An 18,029-nucleotide genomic window follows, 5' to 3' on the forward strand; every position below is an offset into this window, starting at 1 on the left:
TGTGTCTGTCTGGTGTATCTCTGTGTCCTGGTCTGTGGCACTTTCCCACATGCAGGTTCACAGAACACAGGACCATTCTGTCACCACAAAGGCGCTCCCCCTCCTGCCCCTTTGCAGTCCCCCTCCCCCACCACCTATCATCTGTTCTTCACTTCTGTGACCTCGTCATTCTGAGAATGTCACAGAAATGGAAGCACACTGTGTGCAATCTTTTGAGACTGTCTTTTTTCACTTAGCGTAATACCCTTGACACCCAGTCAGGTTGCTTTATTCCCTTTTTACTACTGAGTTGTCTTCCCTCTATGCATGTACCAGTCTCACCAGGGACCCACTGAGGAACATGTTGAGTTGTTTCCAGTTCGGGGCTTTACAAATAAAGCTGCCAGCCCAACAGCCACTCTGTATCAATTGTCTGATATTGTTTACACTTACAAACTTTTATTCATTCAATCAATCAATATTGAGTCCTCTCTCTGTGCCAGCATTGTTCTAGTTGCTGGGATTTGCGTACAGGCTTTTATGTGGACATAAACTTTCATTTCTCTAGGACAAATGTCAAGGAGTGCTACTGCTGGGTCATACGGTAAGTCTATGTTTAGCTTTTTAGAACAGGTCGATTGATTTCCAGAGTGTCTGTACCATTCTGCATTCTCACCAGCAATGCATGACCAATTCAGCATTTCTACATCCTCACCAGAATTTGGGTTATCAGTAATTTTTATTCTAACAAGTATGTTATAGTATCTCACTGTGGTTTTAATTTGCACTTCCTTAGCAGCTAATGATGTTGGACATCTTTTCATGTATTCATTTGCCATTCATATATCTTCTTGGAGGAAATGTCTATTCAAGTCTTTTTCCCATTTTCTATTTGGATTATTTGTTTCCTTATTGTTGAGATTAGAAAATTCTTTATTATTCTGGATATAAGTCCTTTGTCAGATATGAGATTAGAAAAAGTTTTCTCCTAGTCAATGGCCCCGTCATTTCATTCTATTAACAGGATCTTTTAAAGAACAGAGTTTTTAATTTTTATGAAGTCCAATTTATCCACTTTTTCTTATATGGATCATGCTTCTGCTGTTGTGTCTAAGAACTTTGCCTAATCCTAAGTCTCTTCAAAATCTTAAAATTTTATATTTAGATCTATGATCTACTTGGGGTTAATTTTTATATAAAGTGTGAGGTTTGGGTCAAGATTTATATTTTTGACTACTGTTGTCCAATTGTTCCAGAACCATTTGTTGAAAAGGCTGTCCTTCCTCCATCAAATTGCTTTTGCATCTCTGTCAAAAGTCGGAAGTATCTGCATGGGTCTACTTCTGGTTTCTCTACTCTGTTCCATTGATCTACGTATACGTCTCTTTGCCAGGACCACGCTTTCTTGATTACTGCAGCTATATCCAAAGTCTTAAATTGGGTGGTGTCATTAGCCACTGAAGGGTTTGAATAGGAAAGTGATAGGATCTGACATCTTAAAATAGCACTCTACTACCAAAAATACACAGTCAGGGGTGAGGGTCACCAGGCTGGAGGTGATGGTGCTTGGAGCAGGGAGCCGGCATAGAGGGGGAAAGATTAGTTGGATCCTGACTCCTTTATAAAAGTTGAGCCCACAGAATGTTCTGGGGAATTCAGTGTGGGTGTGAGAGAGACAGAAGGATCAGACATGACCCCAGGGTTTTCGACCTGAGCAAATGGATGGAAGTGTCATCACTGAGATACGGAAGGTGGCAGCAAGATGTGTGAGGGAAGGTCAGTTCAGTCTTCAACACGTTGTGTCTGAGAGGCATGTTAGAGATCTGAGTGGAGATGCGAAGTGAGTTGCGGATACGAGAATCCTGAGTGTAGGAGAGACATCTTTGTGACCTGGAGATAGAAATCCAGGAGCTGTCAGCACATTTAAAGTTGTGACACTGGATGAGACGGCTGAGGGAAAGTGGAAAACACTGGGCTCCGGGGCCTCCGACACTGCAGGATGAGACAGAACATCCCCCTTTCTGGTAGAAGACATTGGGCGGCGACCTGAAGAGGGTGGTGAAAGGAGGGCACACCAAGCAGAAGGAAAACTGCACAAAGGTCTTAAGGCAGAAACAAGCCTGACTTGTTAGGGACACAGAAAGGTGTGGAGGGCAAGGCAACAGTGTTACCAGCTGAGGTGGGAGAGGAAGGAAGGGGCCAGATCACGCAGAGTTTGTTACACCGGGAGAGAGGTGGCATTTTATTCTAAATGCATTGGGAAGCCATGGAAAGGGACTAAGCAGAGAAATGACAGTCTGTTTCTACAAAATGAAGTTTTTTATGTTCTTCTAGAAATCACATTCTTTAACACAATAACAATATACATTACCTGAACTGAAAACTCATAAATCAACAACCAATGTGATGGAACCACTGAAATCCTGAAGACTATGTCAGGAAAGGGGCTCTGAAGAGGAAGACAGTTTAACAACTAGAGCCACAAGAAAGGAAGGTGAAGACGGACGACGGTGTGAAGGAAGGAGGGAGAGACCCTTCCTGAAGCCCCCAGGAACCACGTGTAAGTGAGACGGGGACTTTGGCAGACAAGCAAACACAGTACCACCCACAGCTCAGAGGGCAGGACCGAAATCAGCGAGGGGGTGGGAAGGAGAGGGCAGGGGATTAGCTAAATCCACAGAAGGATTTCATCAGAGCAGTAACCTCATCAGATTTCCATTCAGAACAAGCCCTTCCAGGCCAGTTATTTAAGAGGCCTTTAGAAAACAACATTTAACCTCTGCACGCATGCCCAACAATCTCTTTCTTGAATGAAATAATACAGATTCTTAAAATCATGCAGATGTCATCTGTGTTAGGAACAAATGGCATCCTTGAAGACTCCCTCAGAACTTTCTCTACTTAAAAACTCCCCATGGGCAACTGGAATGGCTGTTTTCTCCACCTTCTAGAAGGCAACACAGTAAAACGACAGCAGATGGAAAGAAAAGCACATTTTAGCCCTTTGACCTTCCAAAGGTTTTCTTTTTATTCTTTCACAACTTCCCTTTACTTTCTCCCTGGTTCCTATGGAGAACCCTGGATATGGGGGTTGGGGGGAAATCTCAAAGCAAATAACAGCAGCTGTGTACCAACTGGATGTCTGTTTTCTTTTAAAGCTGTACTAGTTATCTTAGGTCCCCTGCCCTAGTCACAGAGTTAGTGTTTTCCACTTTCCCTCGGCCATCTCATCCAGTGTCACAACTTTAAATGTGCTCACAGCTCCTGGATTTTTTCAACATATAAATTCTCACATTCACCATTGTGAGATGAGGCTCTGATGGCTATTTACCCAAGATGCCTGAACCACCTTTACCACCAAGGATCCCTTTACATTTTCCTCCTATGGATTTCATATTTTCTGAGGTTTATTTACCAAACTATGTATGTTAAATAGTAATAACTTTTCCATTTCACACTCATCAAAGACATATTTGCAACTGCAGCTTTATAGTAGTATAAGATTCAGGATATTATCAAACTTCCTTGAAAAAAACAAAGGCACTTGGGATTTTAGCACTAAATATGACAGTCCTACCAACAGTAAAGATGTAGGGTCCTCTGTGTTTTTCAAAATTAAGGACACTGAGTTTCAAGCACCCACACTCTCCTCCTGGCTCCCCAGGGCACTGAGGTCCCCCAGGCTTGGAACCACTCGTCTCTGCAAAGCAGGCAGCCATGTTCAAGGAAAACAACAAAAAGTAAGTCCTTAAAACAAAACCTGCTACAGAGAATACTGCCTAAGACTCAAAAGGCAAAAGTGAGTCAGAAGCCAACAGCTTTGTAAGGCAGAATGCTGTTAAAGAACATCTAAGATGCAGATACAGAGCATCAGAATCCCAAGATCACCAGAAAAAGTTCTACAGAAACAAGTTTCCATTTTGATCATGTAAAGGAGGACAACTTGACACAAAATATTATGCTTTATAGTATTTTTCAGGAAGGTGTCTATTTCACAAATTAAACATGTAAAGACTTGAACTGAAAGCAAGTTAATATTACTGCCATCAATTATGTGATATTTTCTTCTCATGTTCCACAGCACTCATAAGACCTGAATAAATGCTACTGCCCAACTCACAGAAAGGGAAAAGCAAACCATTTTTCTCCCTGGCCCCAAATGCCTGCATTTTCATTCAAAGTTCTACAGTCGTTAACCCTGCTAATGATATAATCAGAAATGACAAGACTCAAATTCACAAATATAAGTTCAAAAACTATAACTCAGAATTGAAAAACAAAACCCATCTACTTCAAAATACGTAGGCAGGGACTTCCCTGGTGGCACAGTGGTTAAGAATCCACCTTCCAATGCAGGGGAAACAGGTTCGATCCCTGGTCCGGGAAGATCCCACATGCCAGAGGGCAACTAAGCCCGTGCGCCACAATTAGTGAGCCTGCACTCTAGAGCCCACGAGCCACAACTACTGAGCCCACATGACACAACTACTGAAGCCCACGCGCCTAGAGCCCGTGCTCCACAACAAGAGAAGCCACCGCAATGAGAAGCCCGCACAGCGCAATGAAGAGTAGCCTCCGCTTGCCACAACTAGAGAAAGCCCGCGCACAGCAACAAAGACCCAACGCAGCCAAAAATAAATAAATAAAATAAATAAATTTTCAAAAAATACGTAGGCAACAAGGCTCATAATCTCATAGATCAGTATCAGATAGTAACTGAACACCTGCTGCTATTGAGATTGCCAGTAATAAGGAGCCAATCTTCCCTCTCAGGTGTCTACCCTTCTCTGGAAAACAAAACAGCTTTATAAGGCTATTATTTCAGGAGATGGAGCTCACTGCACAACTTAGAAACTTCACTTGTGTTCTTGCCCAGAAGGTATAATTTTTATAATGCTCTCCTGTTTCAACATCACCTGCCAGATTTTCACCTTCACCTAAAATCTCATGTTAGCACTCAGCTGCATATGGTGCTACAGAAAGAAAGCCACACCCCATGCTGACCTGTACAGGTATAGGAGTTTGCATTTACTGTGAAGACCATACACCTGCCATTGTGTTATATGTTTAACCAGCATTATTTTGTTTCTTATCATAACCCCTCAAAGTTGGCACTATTGTCATCCTCCCATTTTACGTTAAATAAGGCATATGAGGCATAGAGAGCGTAGGCACAGACTAGGACCCCCTTCCATCCATCACAGTATATACTGTCTCAACATGAATACAGACATGCATATAGATCTATGATATATACGGAGACCTAGCCCATAATGAAAGTTCACTATTTAGAGGTAGGAAGGCAAAAAACAAACAAAAAACTTCTTTCATATTTGGGTAAGTTAGGGAAAGTAGAATCTTCTTTAGTTACCACGCAAAGCCTTCATGAATTTCTGGAGCTTTTAAATGATGGAAGAAAGGGGGCAGGGCAAGGGGGGAGAAACATATCTTCTGGGCTCCTTTCTCTGTTTCAAGAGAAGGGATGAGATAAATAGCACTGCCCTAACAACGGAACAGGAGGAATCTAGGAGGAAGTGAAAATTCTGGCAGAGCGCCCTGCAGGTCTGTGAAGGAGATGTTGAAGATGCAGTAAGCCACTGGCAGGGAATCCTAGGATGGCTAAGCTGGGGCAGGAAGCCAAAGCCTAGGACACTGCATTAATCAGAGATGGTCACAAAAAGTGAAAACAGACAGTGAAAACAGTAAATAGAACATATGTCCCCTAAAAGTAGAATCAAATGCTCTGGGAAGGCTGGCACCGCCGATGACCAGCTAGAACAGGCTGCAGGAGCCTCCTCCTCGCTGCATACCTTCATCCTTCTGATCGGTCCCATTTCACAATGTCAGCCACTGTCCTGTTCTACCTTAATCCAGACCAGCTCTGGGAGCCGGTCTGTCACCGTCGATGTTAGGCCCTACTCACCAGAGTCGATGCCTGACGCCTCACACGCCCACGCTGGGTCCACTCCCCACCGCTGAACTAGACTCTGGCTGATACAGCACAGCTTTGTGTGTAATCCCTGCCCATGCATTGTTTTCTGTGTTATTCCTGCTTCCTCAAACGGAAACTTCGGAGAATAGAACTGATATCTCTTCCTCTCGAGTTCCACAGTCTCCACTATAAGAACTCAGCAGATACAGGATCACTGATCAAAAGGAAGGGCGTGAGTGAGTACCAGAGAGCAGTGGTGTCACAGATAGGCTATTCTGGGGAGTTTCTACCAAGAAGCAATTAAGAAAAGTTTAGTTTATAGGAACCGCTGTAAACTTGTTTTTATGTATCTCACTATAAACAGTAGTTTTGAGTTATCTTGCTATAAGTATTAGTTATCAAATATTAGTGATAAACTCGACTCATCCCATTTTTCTTGAGAGATGTTCTCCCCAAGCTACTTTTAAAGAAAGAGTATTGAAAACTGAGTGAAAAATAAAGGAATTTGCTGTCAGCTAATTCACCCATTGAACAGCTGGTTTGCATCTCTTCCCGTTTCGCTTAGAAAACCTTGTGCAATTCCTTTTCTGCCTCATAAGAATGAAATGTAAATGGTTTTTAGTAAAGCTTAATCATCTTCTCTTCCTTATCTCCTGAGAAATGTATCCATAAAAGTTATGCAAAATATATCTTAGGGCAGTGATTCTTGACTAGCAGTGACTTTGTTGTCCCCAAGGGGACATTTGGTAATAGTTGGAGACATTTTTGGCTGTCACAACGGGGGGAGGCTGTGATACTGGCATCTGGTGGGGGGAGACCATGGAGGCCCCCTGTACAACACAATGAATAGGACAGACCCCCACAAAAAAGAAAGAAAAAAATGGCAAAGCTTCATAACATAAAATATTCTATTATTTTATAAATGCTATTCTTTTTTATAGACACAAATAAAGAAAGCACACAATGGATCTTAAAATTCTACAATTACATATACCATGGGAAGGGGGAAGGAACAGTTTTAAGCAGACATCTGGTATCAATTAGACCTGACCTTATGATGCAGGATTACTAGTTCAAGAATCTCTAATAGCAAATAAGCTCTGTAGCTCAGCAGAAGGAACAGGACAGATCAGATCTGACCCCCTACTATAAACCACTCTTAACCAGATCAGGACACTATTTTACCTTCTGGCACATCACCTGAGGACAATTTAACAGTAATATATCTTACTAATAACCATCAACTTCAATCTTTAAAAAATTTTTTTTTTAAAACATTCTCTACAAAACCAATGTCCTTTGATATAAATTGTGATCCAGCTCAGACCAGGCCTCTATCTTCATTTTCCTCACAAACTATGTAGAAAATTCCCATCACTAAACATTCCTGTCTATTGTCTGGGGAAATGAAGGAGAGTAAGTGTTACATGAAGATTTATGACTGAAACTCCCCCACAGTGATATAACACAGCCAGAGGCAGCAAAGAAAAACTCCTTAGAATTTATTGCAAAAATTATAATCAACGCAAAGAATCTCATCAAAGAAATGTTTTCCTCAAAGTTAAGCAAAGTTACTTTACAATTCCCAAAGCTGCTTAAGGATGAAGTCGCACTGGCATTTTTCACTTCTCTGTCCCTCCCCCTTGCTCCTCATCAAAGCCACACACATACCCCCACGCTCACTCGCAGGAGTCGACTACTGTACCTCACCGAAGTCGTCACTGGATACCTTAAATATCACTGGGCGCCCTCTAGGTGAACAGCGGGTGGGTGGGCGTGGATGGTGGGGTGGGCTTGTGGATGCCAGGGGGAGAGCCGGCGCAGACCACACCTGGACCTCCGAACTCAAGGTCCCCTCTTGTGGGATCCCACAGCTCTCAAGGTGGGTGGTCTCCAACCGGCTCCAATTAGGAATCCACTCCAGGAATAATAAGTGGGACGACCCCTGTCCTAGATGAAGACCTGGTCTATGCACACTCAAGGATAAAAAGGATCTTCAAAAATCCTTCCGTAGTTGCGCTCTCTCTTAGGAAGACAGCTCCAGATGAAATTTTGTTTCCCACGAAGTGCGAAGTGGTGCTCTCCTACATGCCCGCGAAGGGTCTCAGGAGACAGTTTCTGCCCTACAAGGGCTGCTAAATTGGTTCACCTGGTCGCGGCAGTGGCTTATGCACCTCCAGGTGTGAACACGCGGGCGCGCAGCCTCAGGTGTACAAACTCGGGGTCCGCTCCCAGGTGTACAGACTCAGGGGGTGCACACACAAGTATGCAGACGCGGGGAGCAGCTCCCAGGTGTGCAAAGCCGGGTGCGCACGCACTGGTTAACACACTCAGGTGCGCACATAGAGCCGGGCAGGTCAATCCCACCACGCTGCGAACGACAAGTCTCGACAGGGAACCCCCAAACTCCAGTCGGCATCCTGCCTCCACCAACTCACCTCCTCCAAAAATTTGGTCAAATCGTACACCTTGTAATGCAGGATCAACCAGGTGCTCTTGCTGTGGTTGTGCTTCTGGATCTCTTCCAGGGTATAGTACTTCACGGCTTTGTCGGACTCCTCTGCCATTTCGGAACGCGGCGAGCCTCAGGCCCTAGAACTAGCAGCGCAGCCGGGCGGAGTTCAACCGGCGTCTCCGCTAACTTACCCCGGGACATTCCCCACGGCGCTACTCAGCGCCTGGGCAGGGAGGCAGGCACTGGGGTGGGGGTGGGGGGGAGGCCGAAGCAAGGCCTCCGATGATTGGCCAAAATTCGTGTCACTCAAGGATCCCGCCCTCGGCCGACACTCCACCAACTCCAACGGGCCGCGCCCAGTTCGCGAGTGTTGATTGGCTGCAGAAGGTGCCCTTCACAGTCACAGCTGTACGAGCACGCGGAGGGCGGGGCTCCCTTCGTGTCTGCGCAGAAGGCGGTGGAGCGGAGATCGGGCGCCAAGGCTTGAGCCCTCGGGTGTGGGTGTTCGTGGCGGACAAGGCGAGGTGGCCGACGAGGGAGGGTCCGACGGGGCGGGCGCAGAGTCCATCTTGTGTAGGGCAGCGACCCCACATCAAAATCGCCGCGATTTCCCAATCAGGTCAGATCAGGCAGAGCTGGGCGTTAATTTGTAACAAAGTCGTTCCGCTGCGAGTGTCGAGGTGGACTGTTAGTGTGAGAGGAGATGTAAACGAGCCTCGTGGACGGTAAAAGACGCAGCTACCTCATGTAGCCTCGACAAAACAAGTGTGTTGCCCAGAACAGTGCTCTGTAATTTCCCGACCCATCCCCAGAACTGCCCCAGAACTGCCCCATTCTCACAGGATAAACAAACCCAGGGAAATTGTTCTATAAAAGCAAAAACGTCCTAATGTGCGTAGGACATATGTCGCTCTGAAGTTATTCGCTGTTGACCCTGACTAGGCGAGTACTTGTATTAGTGTCTCCTGTCTATTCTCAACAGTATATTGTTTAAGGTAAATCCTAAATAATTGATTGCTCTTGGAATAGAGTCTGGAACAGTACCTCCCCAGCTGGGCACCGATAGGAAGATTTACAAATGTTCTATTTTAAAAAGGCGGGGGAGAGAATTCCAGCATATTAAAAAGTCGTCTGATATTTATTAAGGTCTTTTTCGGCAATGGTATTTAATTCCAAAAAGAACTACACAATAGGTTACACATGTAGGTCATCCTCCCATAAACTAAGCACAGTTCTTCCACACTAGTTGCTGATGAATGTTAGCTTCCTGTCCCCCTGCTTACCTCTTCCATAGGAATGCAAGGCCATGGAAGACATTTTTCCAAACATTCCAAATAGTCTTTAGCCTTTTCATATGATGGAATACATTGATTTTCAAATACTGCACTAGCTTTGCATCTCTGAAATAAACCCCACTTGCTTACGATGTATAATTTTTTTATTTGCTTTTTTAAAAAACTGAAGTATAGTTAATATACAATGTTGTGTTAGTTTCTGATGTACAGCAAAGTGATTCAGTTATACATACATATATATGTTTTTCATATTCTTTTCTGTTATAGTGTATTACAAGATATTGAATATAGTTCCCTGTGTTATACAGTAGGACTTTGTTGTTTATCTATTTTATATATATATATAGTTTGTATCTGCTAATCCCAAACTCCTAATTTATCCCACCCCCTTTCCCCTTTGGTAACCATAAATTTGTTTTCTATGTCTGTGAGTCTGCTTCTGTTTTGTAAATATGTTCATTTGTATCATATTTTAGAGTCCATATATAGATGATATTTGTCTTTCTCTGACTTCATTTAGTATGTTAATCTCTAGGTCCATCCATATTGCTGTGTCATAATTTCATTCTATTTTACAGCTGAGTAGTATTCCACTGTACATATGTGTGAGTGTATATATATACACATATACCACATCTTCTTTATTCATTCATCTGTCAATGGACATTTAGGTTGATTCCATGTCTTGGCTATTGTAAATAGTGCTGCTATGAATATTGATTGGGGTGTATGTCTCTTTTTGAATTAGAGTTTTCTCTGGATATATGCCCAGCAGGACTACAAGATCATATGGTAACTCTAGTTTTTTTAAGGAACCTCCATACTGTTCTCCATAATGGCTGCATCAATTTACATTCCCATGGTGTAGGAGGGTTCCATTTTCTCCACACCGTCTCCAGCATTTATTATTTGTAGACTTATTTGTATTGTTTCTGACCTGTGTGAGGTGATAGCTCATTGTAGTTTTGATTTGCATTTCTCTAATAATTAGAAATGTTAAGCATCTTTTCATGTGCTTATTATCCATCTCTATGTTGCAGAAATATCTATTTAGGTCTTCTGCCCATTTTTTGATTGGGTTGTTTGCTTTTTTGTTATTGAGTTGTATGAGCTGTTTGTATACTTTGGAAATTAATCCCTTGCTGGTCACATTGTTTGCAAATATTTTCTCCCATTCTGTGGGTTGTCTTTTCATTTTATTTATGGTTTCCTTTGCTATGCAAAAGTTTATAAGTTTGATTAGGTCCCATTTGTTTATTTTTGCTTTTATTTCTGTTGCCTTGGGAGACTAACCTAAGAAAACATTGCTACAATTTATGTCAGAGAATGTTTTGCCTATGCTCCCTTCTAGGAGGTTTATAATGTCATGGTTTATATTCAAGTCTTTAAGCCATTTTGAGTTCACTTTTGTGTATGGTGTGAGGGAGTATTCTAACTGCATTGCTTTACATGCGGCTGTCCAGCTTTCCCAACACCACCTGCTGAAAAGATATGTAATTTTTATGTATTGCTGAATTATATTTTGTTAAGAGATTTCCTATCCATATTTATGAGAGATATTGGTGTGTAGTTTTCATTTTATGCATTGTATTTGTCTGGCTTGGCTATCAGAGTAATACTGGCTTCACAGAATGAGTTGTGAAGTATTCCCTTTTCTTCTATTTTTCTGGAAGAGAACGTGTAGAATTGGTGTTACTCTTCTTTAAAAACTTGATAGAATTCTCCAGTGAAATCATATGGGCTGGCAGATGTATTTTTCAGGAAGTTTTAAACTATGAGTTTAATTTCCATAACAGTTATAAGACTATTCAGATCTGTTTCATACTGGGTGAATTGTGGTAGTCTGTACTTTTCGAGGAATTGGTCCACTTCATCTTAATTGTCAAATCTATGTATAGAGTTGTTCATAGTTGTCCCTTATTATCTTTTGATGTCTGCAATGTCTGCAGTGATATCCTCTGTTTAATTCCTGGTAGTAGTAATTTGACCACTCTTCTTGTTGTTATTGTTGTCAGCCTTGCTAGAAGTTTGTCAGTTTTATTGATTTTTTCAAAGAGCTAGCTTTCTGTCTCTGATTTTCTCTACTGTTTTTCCTTTTTTTTTAAAATATCACTGATTTCTGCTCTTTATTGAGTCCTTCTTTCTGCTTGCTTTGGGTTTCTTTCTTTTTTTTTTTTGTCCTAGTCTCTTGGGGTGAGAGTTTAGATTATTGAATTGAGACTTTTCCTCTTTCCAAATGCATGCATTTAGTGTTATAACTTTCTTAAATGCTTTAAAAATAGTAAACCAGGGACTTCCCTGGTGGTCCAGTGGTAAAGACTCCACCTTCCAATGCAGGGGATGCAGGTTCAATCCGTGGTCGGGGAACTAAGATCCCACATGCCACGGGGCAACTAAGCCCTTGCGCCACAACTAGAGAGAGAAAAACCCACATGCCACAACTAGAGAGAAGCCCTAGTGCCACAACAAAAGATCCTGCATGCCTCAATGAAAATCCCGCGTGCCGCAACTAAGGGCCAACGTAGCCAAATAAATAAATATTAAAAAAAAAAAGTAAACCAGATTATGTATACTATTTTCCTAACAGTTCCCAGGTCTGCTGAACCTCCCCGTGACTCTGGCAGAGCAATGAGTCTCTTGAGTGCATGGCTACCTCTATAATCCAATGTCAAGACTGATTCAGATTTCAGTCCCAGTTCCAAATAACTCCATAAGTGATTAAAACAAAACTTTGGTGCCAGTGACCTGGTCTTATCCCTGGATTAGTAACTTATCAAATGCATGACTATGACCTAATCAGTTAACTCATCTAAACCACTGCTTATAAAATGCTTAGCACAGGGTCTGGCACATAGAAAGCAATCAACAGATTTTAGCAAGTGCTATTATCGATCAAGACTTCCTTATTCTAAAACACAGGTATAAGGAAACATCCTACGTGGAAGGTGCTCCAAGGTGAAGTAAATTTAGGCAAAGTTAGAAACAAACAAACCTGAGAAATTAAAGGAACATAAGAATTTATAAACTCTTCCTGACCTCCCCTCCAGCAAAGAAATTTTAATAAACATTTAGAAAACCAACTCTACTCCTAAAGTTCCTCAGGTAAAATATACTGTAGAAAGCACTCAGTCTTTTACCATAAAGCACAAATAAGCAAACGTTATTACATTTTTTATTCCTTTTCTAATTCTTTCTGCCACTAATACACAAGAAACACTTCATCAGCTCTTTCCTTCCCATTGACAAATCATTATATTTGTCATAACCATAGAGAGCAGGTTCCCTCTTAACAAATGGGCACTCTTAAAAGATGGACTCCAAATTATCTACATGGATAATTTGTATTAAATCCATGTCTTTTAAATATGTTAGCATAGGTTAACTTTTCCCTTCTAAAAATATCTGTATCTCTAGTATGTATACCCTATTTAGTTGATTTCCAAACAATTCCCCATCTATTAGCAATAAGATCCAAAATTTTCTAAATTTTTAAAATTTTCATTCATCTTAAATAAAGCATTTATGTCTTGAAGTTTTTTTAATCCATGCATATTTATAACACACCAGAATGTCAGTTGATAATCTCTAATCAGTTGAATAGCAAAGGCAGAAATGAGCAGAAAATAATAGATACCTGATCACAAAGTCAATACAAAGGTCTTAAGTTCATTGCTGAGGTAAGGCAACTTAGTAACTTCAGACAAAGACAAGTTAATTATATGTAGGACATCTTATTGTAAATACGGTCTTAGGCACATTTTCCTTGTATGTCCATCTTTAAGTAGGAGCAGGTAAATAAAAAGATTAGATGTTTGATTGTACATGGTTGCAATATTAAACTTCTTTTTAAAAATCTTTTTGTTTCCAGCACAAGTAAACAGAACAAGAGTAAAATGGTATAGATAAGGAAAGTTCCAGATATCCTATTTAACTCTGTAAAGCCTTCAGGGTTCTAGACAGTTCTATGAAATACAGCTGATAGTGTTATCATCATCAGGTCACCCAAGTCAGAAGCTTGGGAATCATGCAGGTCAGTCTCTCCTCTTTATCCCTACTACCACTGCCCCAGATTTGCCTTTCATGATTACCTGCCTATCTGCTTACAATAACTTCCTAACAGGCTTTTTGCCTCTAGTCTTGAACTCCTCAGACCCATCTTCCATGAGTAATGGATCCATAATTAAAATCTGATCATATCATTATTTGCCTAAGACATTCCAATGTTTCCCAATAACTAAAGTTCAAATTCCTTACCAGAACATCCAAGGTCATTCAAAATCTGTCTCTGTCTCTAGCTTCATCCTTTGTCATTTCCCCCTCAAGCGTTATAGCCTAGCAACAGTGAGCTATTTTTAGATCTCCAACACACTGCATTCTTTCCTCACTTCCATACCCTTGCTCAAGCCCTGTCCTTTGCCTCTTACCTTAAGTTTACCTCTTACTCTCCTTACCTCCTTTCTCCTACTTCCTTTATCCTGGCCAAGGACTCAGGATCCTTTTTGACTCAGCTTAGGAGTCAACTGTGGAGGAAGCATGAGCTGACCACACCCTTCCCCTCCAAGTAGCACCCTCTCTGCTCCTTTATTCCCCAATCATGGCTATCATGCACTCACTACATCATCGGTCAACATGTCTGTCTTTCTCACTGGACCAAGAGTTCCTAAAAGACAGGAATGGTTAGTCACATCTGTATCTTCAGAACCTAGCACAGTGCCTGGCACTCAGCACGTGCTCCATAAATGTTTTTGAATGAATAAGGGTATAAATGTGATATAGGAGATGGCATGTGAGTACTTGGAAAAATCATAATTACACTATAATCATACTGAGAAATGTGGATTCATTTATCTGACACTAGCAAGAGTATTAGCCAAGTTTTTAACTTTTCCCAGGACACCTACTGAAATGGGGGTGGGGTGGGTAATCATCAGTTAGATCCATTATACCTGTAACTTGCCCTTGCTGACCAAGCTTGCTTTAACTGTCTTTACAAAAACTTGCATGTACTCCAAGTGTCACACAGCCCAAATAATAAGAGATGTTTGCCCAAGTTGTTTATTGGGAACTTGGAGTCAGCTGTGTCCAGTTCAAGCTCCAGACAGTTAAGACTGGTTAAGATGGCGAAAATGTCTCACGTCAGGCCAAAAACTCCACCCTCAGAACATGCTAATGCCACCATTTTCTGAGCACGTGTCCCAAGAAGCCTGTAGCTTAGCTGCACAACGATGATTACCTCACCTTTTTCTTGTCTCTAATTACCTTTCCTCACACTCCCCGTGCTCCTGACACCCCAGCTTTATTCCATAAATATCCCAAGTCCCTTGCCTTTGGGGAAGTGGATTTGAGATTAGTTCTCCCATCTCCTCACTTGGTGGCCTTGAGAATAAACCCTTTGTCTGCTGCAAACCTCAGGGTCTCAGCGTTTGGCTTGCATGTCAAACAAACCTGGCTTGGTAACACTACAAAAAGTAAAACTGTTTTATTTCTTCCCCAGTTTAGGAAAGTGGGGAAAAGAAGCTAAATGCAGCAACAGCAGCATGAAAATAGTTTAAAATGAATGAGCGTGTGGACCTAACACCAGTCCAAGGTGCTCAATGCAGCCACGTAAGTGTACAAGTAACATGAATGATGGAGAGGGCAGTGGAGTTCTCGAAAGCTGGGAGTCCCATATCAGAAACACAGCTCCGTACCTAAAGAAAAATACCATCTAGGACCTCTAAGGCTGACGCTAGAAGGAAGTAAAAGTTTCTTCTTTCTAGGTATGCAACTGCATCCCTCCATACCCTTCCTTCCCTGATTCCCTCACTGATTACTGATACCACTCTCCACCGCCTACCACTACGCTACTCTCCTTGACACTCTAGCACAAGTGTGGATAAAGAGCCCTTTCTTTGCCTTCTTACAGCAGAGCCAGAATATTCAAATGAACTTTGCTAAAGGATAACCTAAAAGAATTTTCCACTATGAGAGCCTGACATAGTTCATTCACCTTTAATAAATGAAGCAGTGATGCCAATTCAAAAAGTCTGTCTGATTGTCAAATCTCAGGTGACTGTGAGGTGCACACCCGGTGAGGACCCTTTGTAGGGGCCCTTCCTTCTAAGTCCCAGTCTCCCTCTGTATGTTTGAGGGCAGATGATTATACTCTACCCATAAATACAATCTCAGACATCCCAGTTCTTCGAATTCCAGTCCAAGGTGCATGCTGAACCCAGCCGTAACGCCCAATCTAGGTCTTGTCATCTTAGTTCCAGTTTCCAGTCTAAAGATCTGACTCTTCCCCAGGTGGTTCTTCTGAGAAATGACCTTCATTTTCATGTGGTACTTGGCTACCCACAAAGTATGGTCTAATCTTTGCATGTCCTAACGGTTTAACCATGATTTAACACAATGCAAGAATCTTAATCTTTATAAAAGATACATACAGGTAACTAGTGGGTGGAATCCTTAAGAGCATTCCTTCCCATTTTGAATGCCTGTGAGTGAGATAAAGGGAAACTTAAGTAACTCATATACTTGGAAAATTGAATAAGCTTGCCCACAAGCTTGTCATCAAAATGTATCCTGTGAGGAAAATTTTTCCCTGGATGAAAATTCTTGCTGGCCCTATAACATTCTGTGGTTTTTTGTTAATTAAAAATTATGATGTAATGTTTTATACATATAAATGGATGTGCATATATATTTTGAAGCATAGTACCATAAATGAACACCAATGAACCCTTCACTTGACTTGGGAACAGTGGGCTCCTCCCATATCCCATTCTTCTGCCTCCCCAAAATCATTATTATCCTGAATTGTGTTCATGATGTCCTTGCCTATTAAAAAAATTAGTTTTGCACATATGGATATATCAACAAACAATTTATTCAGCTTTCCTGGAGAACTATTGAGCTTTATAAAAATAGGATTATACTGTATGTAGTCTTCTGGAACTTTCTTCTCCATTCAAAATTATGTTTCAAAAATTCATCCATATTGAATAGAAGGAAATACAAAACAAAAGAACAAGAATGGTCTTAGCAGCATTCTTCATAATAATTCTAAACTGGAAGCACTCAAATTGTCCTTCAACCTCAGGAAGGATAAATATATACACACAATGGAACTCTATCCAGCAATGAAAATGAATAAAATACTGCTGCCCTCAACAATATGGATGAATCTTATGAATATAAGAGTTTGTGTTGTATGATTCCATTAACTTTTCAAAGCAAGCAAAATTAATGTATGGTATTAGCAGTTGGGACAGTAGTTACCCTAGAGGAAGTGGGTAAGTGGCTGGGAGAGGACATGAGGAGTACTTCCTGGATACAGGTAATGTTCTATCTTTAGATCTGGGTGGTAGGTATATAAAGGTGGTCATTTTCGAAAAAAATTCGAAAAACTGTCTAAGTGTCTACAGTAAGTCCCCTACATACAAACCTTCAAGTTGCGAACTTTCAAAGATGCGAACGTGCATTCACGTGTCCAGTCACGTAAGTTAGTTCACGTGTCGGGCGTACATTGTTACGTGTGTGCATCCTCTACAAGTGGTTGTGCTTTTGTGTACTTTACTGTACGGTACTGCTGCTGTGCAACACAAGGAGCTTACTAATGACGACCCGATGGAATTGGAAGCTCAGAGAAAGGACGAAGAGAGACAAGAGGAAGAAGTAACTGAAGAACCGAAGAGATTCACCACGCAGGAAAAGGCAAGGGGATTTTCTTTATTTGAGGAGGCAATGTTAGCTTTTGAGGCACAGGACCCAAACGTAGAATGGTAAACGGAGGTTGCAACAGCCATTCAGAATGCAATCCAGTATTACTGTCACCTATGACGAGAAAAAAAGAGCTACTACGCAGACATCACTGGATCATTTTCCAAGAAGGTAGACAGAATTAAATCCAGCAAGGAACCAGAACCTGTGCCATCAACGTCAGGCGTGAGTGAAATGGCAGCTCGCCCTCCGTCTCCTACTGCTGACGATCCTTCAGCTCTACCATCTCCCACCTCCCCTCCCTCCTCCAGTCAGTAACTTCTTGTCTGTTCACTCGATGCCAGCCCCTGTATGCCAGCTGCTGTACTATACTACTGTACATTTCAAGGTACTGTACTGTAAGATTTTAAATGTTTTCTTTATTTTTTGTTTTATGTATTATTTGTGTGAAGAGTATTATAAACCTATTACAGTACAGTACTATATGGCCGACTGTGTTAGTCGGGTACCTAGGCTAACTTTGTTGGACTTACAAACAAATTGGACTTACAAACGTGCTCGTGGAACAGAACTTGTTCCTATGTAGAGGATCTGCTATACTTATGATATGTTCACGTTTTAATTTTGAAAGTTTTATCCATATTATTGCATATAAACGTAGTTCATT

The 18,029-nt window shown here is 41.5% G+C and overlaps 1 protein-coding gene across 5 annotated transcripts in view; it reads right to left on the reverse strand.

The window, feature by feature from the left end:
* CYB5A (cytochrome b5 type A) overlaps window positions 1-8,604 on the reverse strand; it is a 41,618-nt gene extending 33,014 nt beyond the window's left edge. For 2 of the 5 annotated variants that reach the window (XR_002176808.3, XM_073790817.1), the window contains exon 1: window positions 8,350-8,599. Coding sequence is in view for 3 of the 5 variants with exons in the window: in XM_073790817.1 (XP_073646918.1) it covers window positions 8,350-8,478 (129 nt within the window). In the remaining 2 variants the exon portion in view is untranslated. Of the gene's footprint in view, window positions 1-8,349 lie in introns of all 5 variants that reach the window. The other 3 variants (XR_012325473.1, XM_073790818.1, XM_019937211.3) reach the window with 3 other exon arrangements.
* Between the last annotated feature and the right edge of the window lie 9,425 nt (window positions 8,605-18,029).

The sequence above is a fragment of the Tursiops truncatus genome, chromosome 13 (genome assembly GCF_011762595.2).
Source record: "Tursiops truncatus isolate mTurTru1 chromosome 13, mTurTru1.mat.Y, whole genome shotgun sequence".
Taxonomy (NCBI): Eukaryota; Metazoa; Chordata; class Mammalia; order Artiodactyla; family Delphinidae; genus Tursiops; species Tursiops truncatus.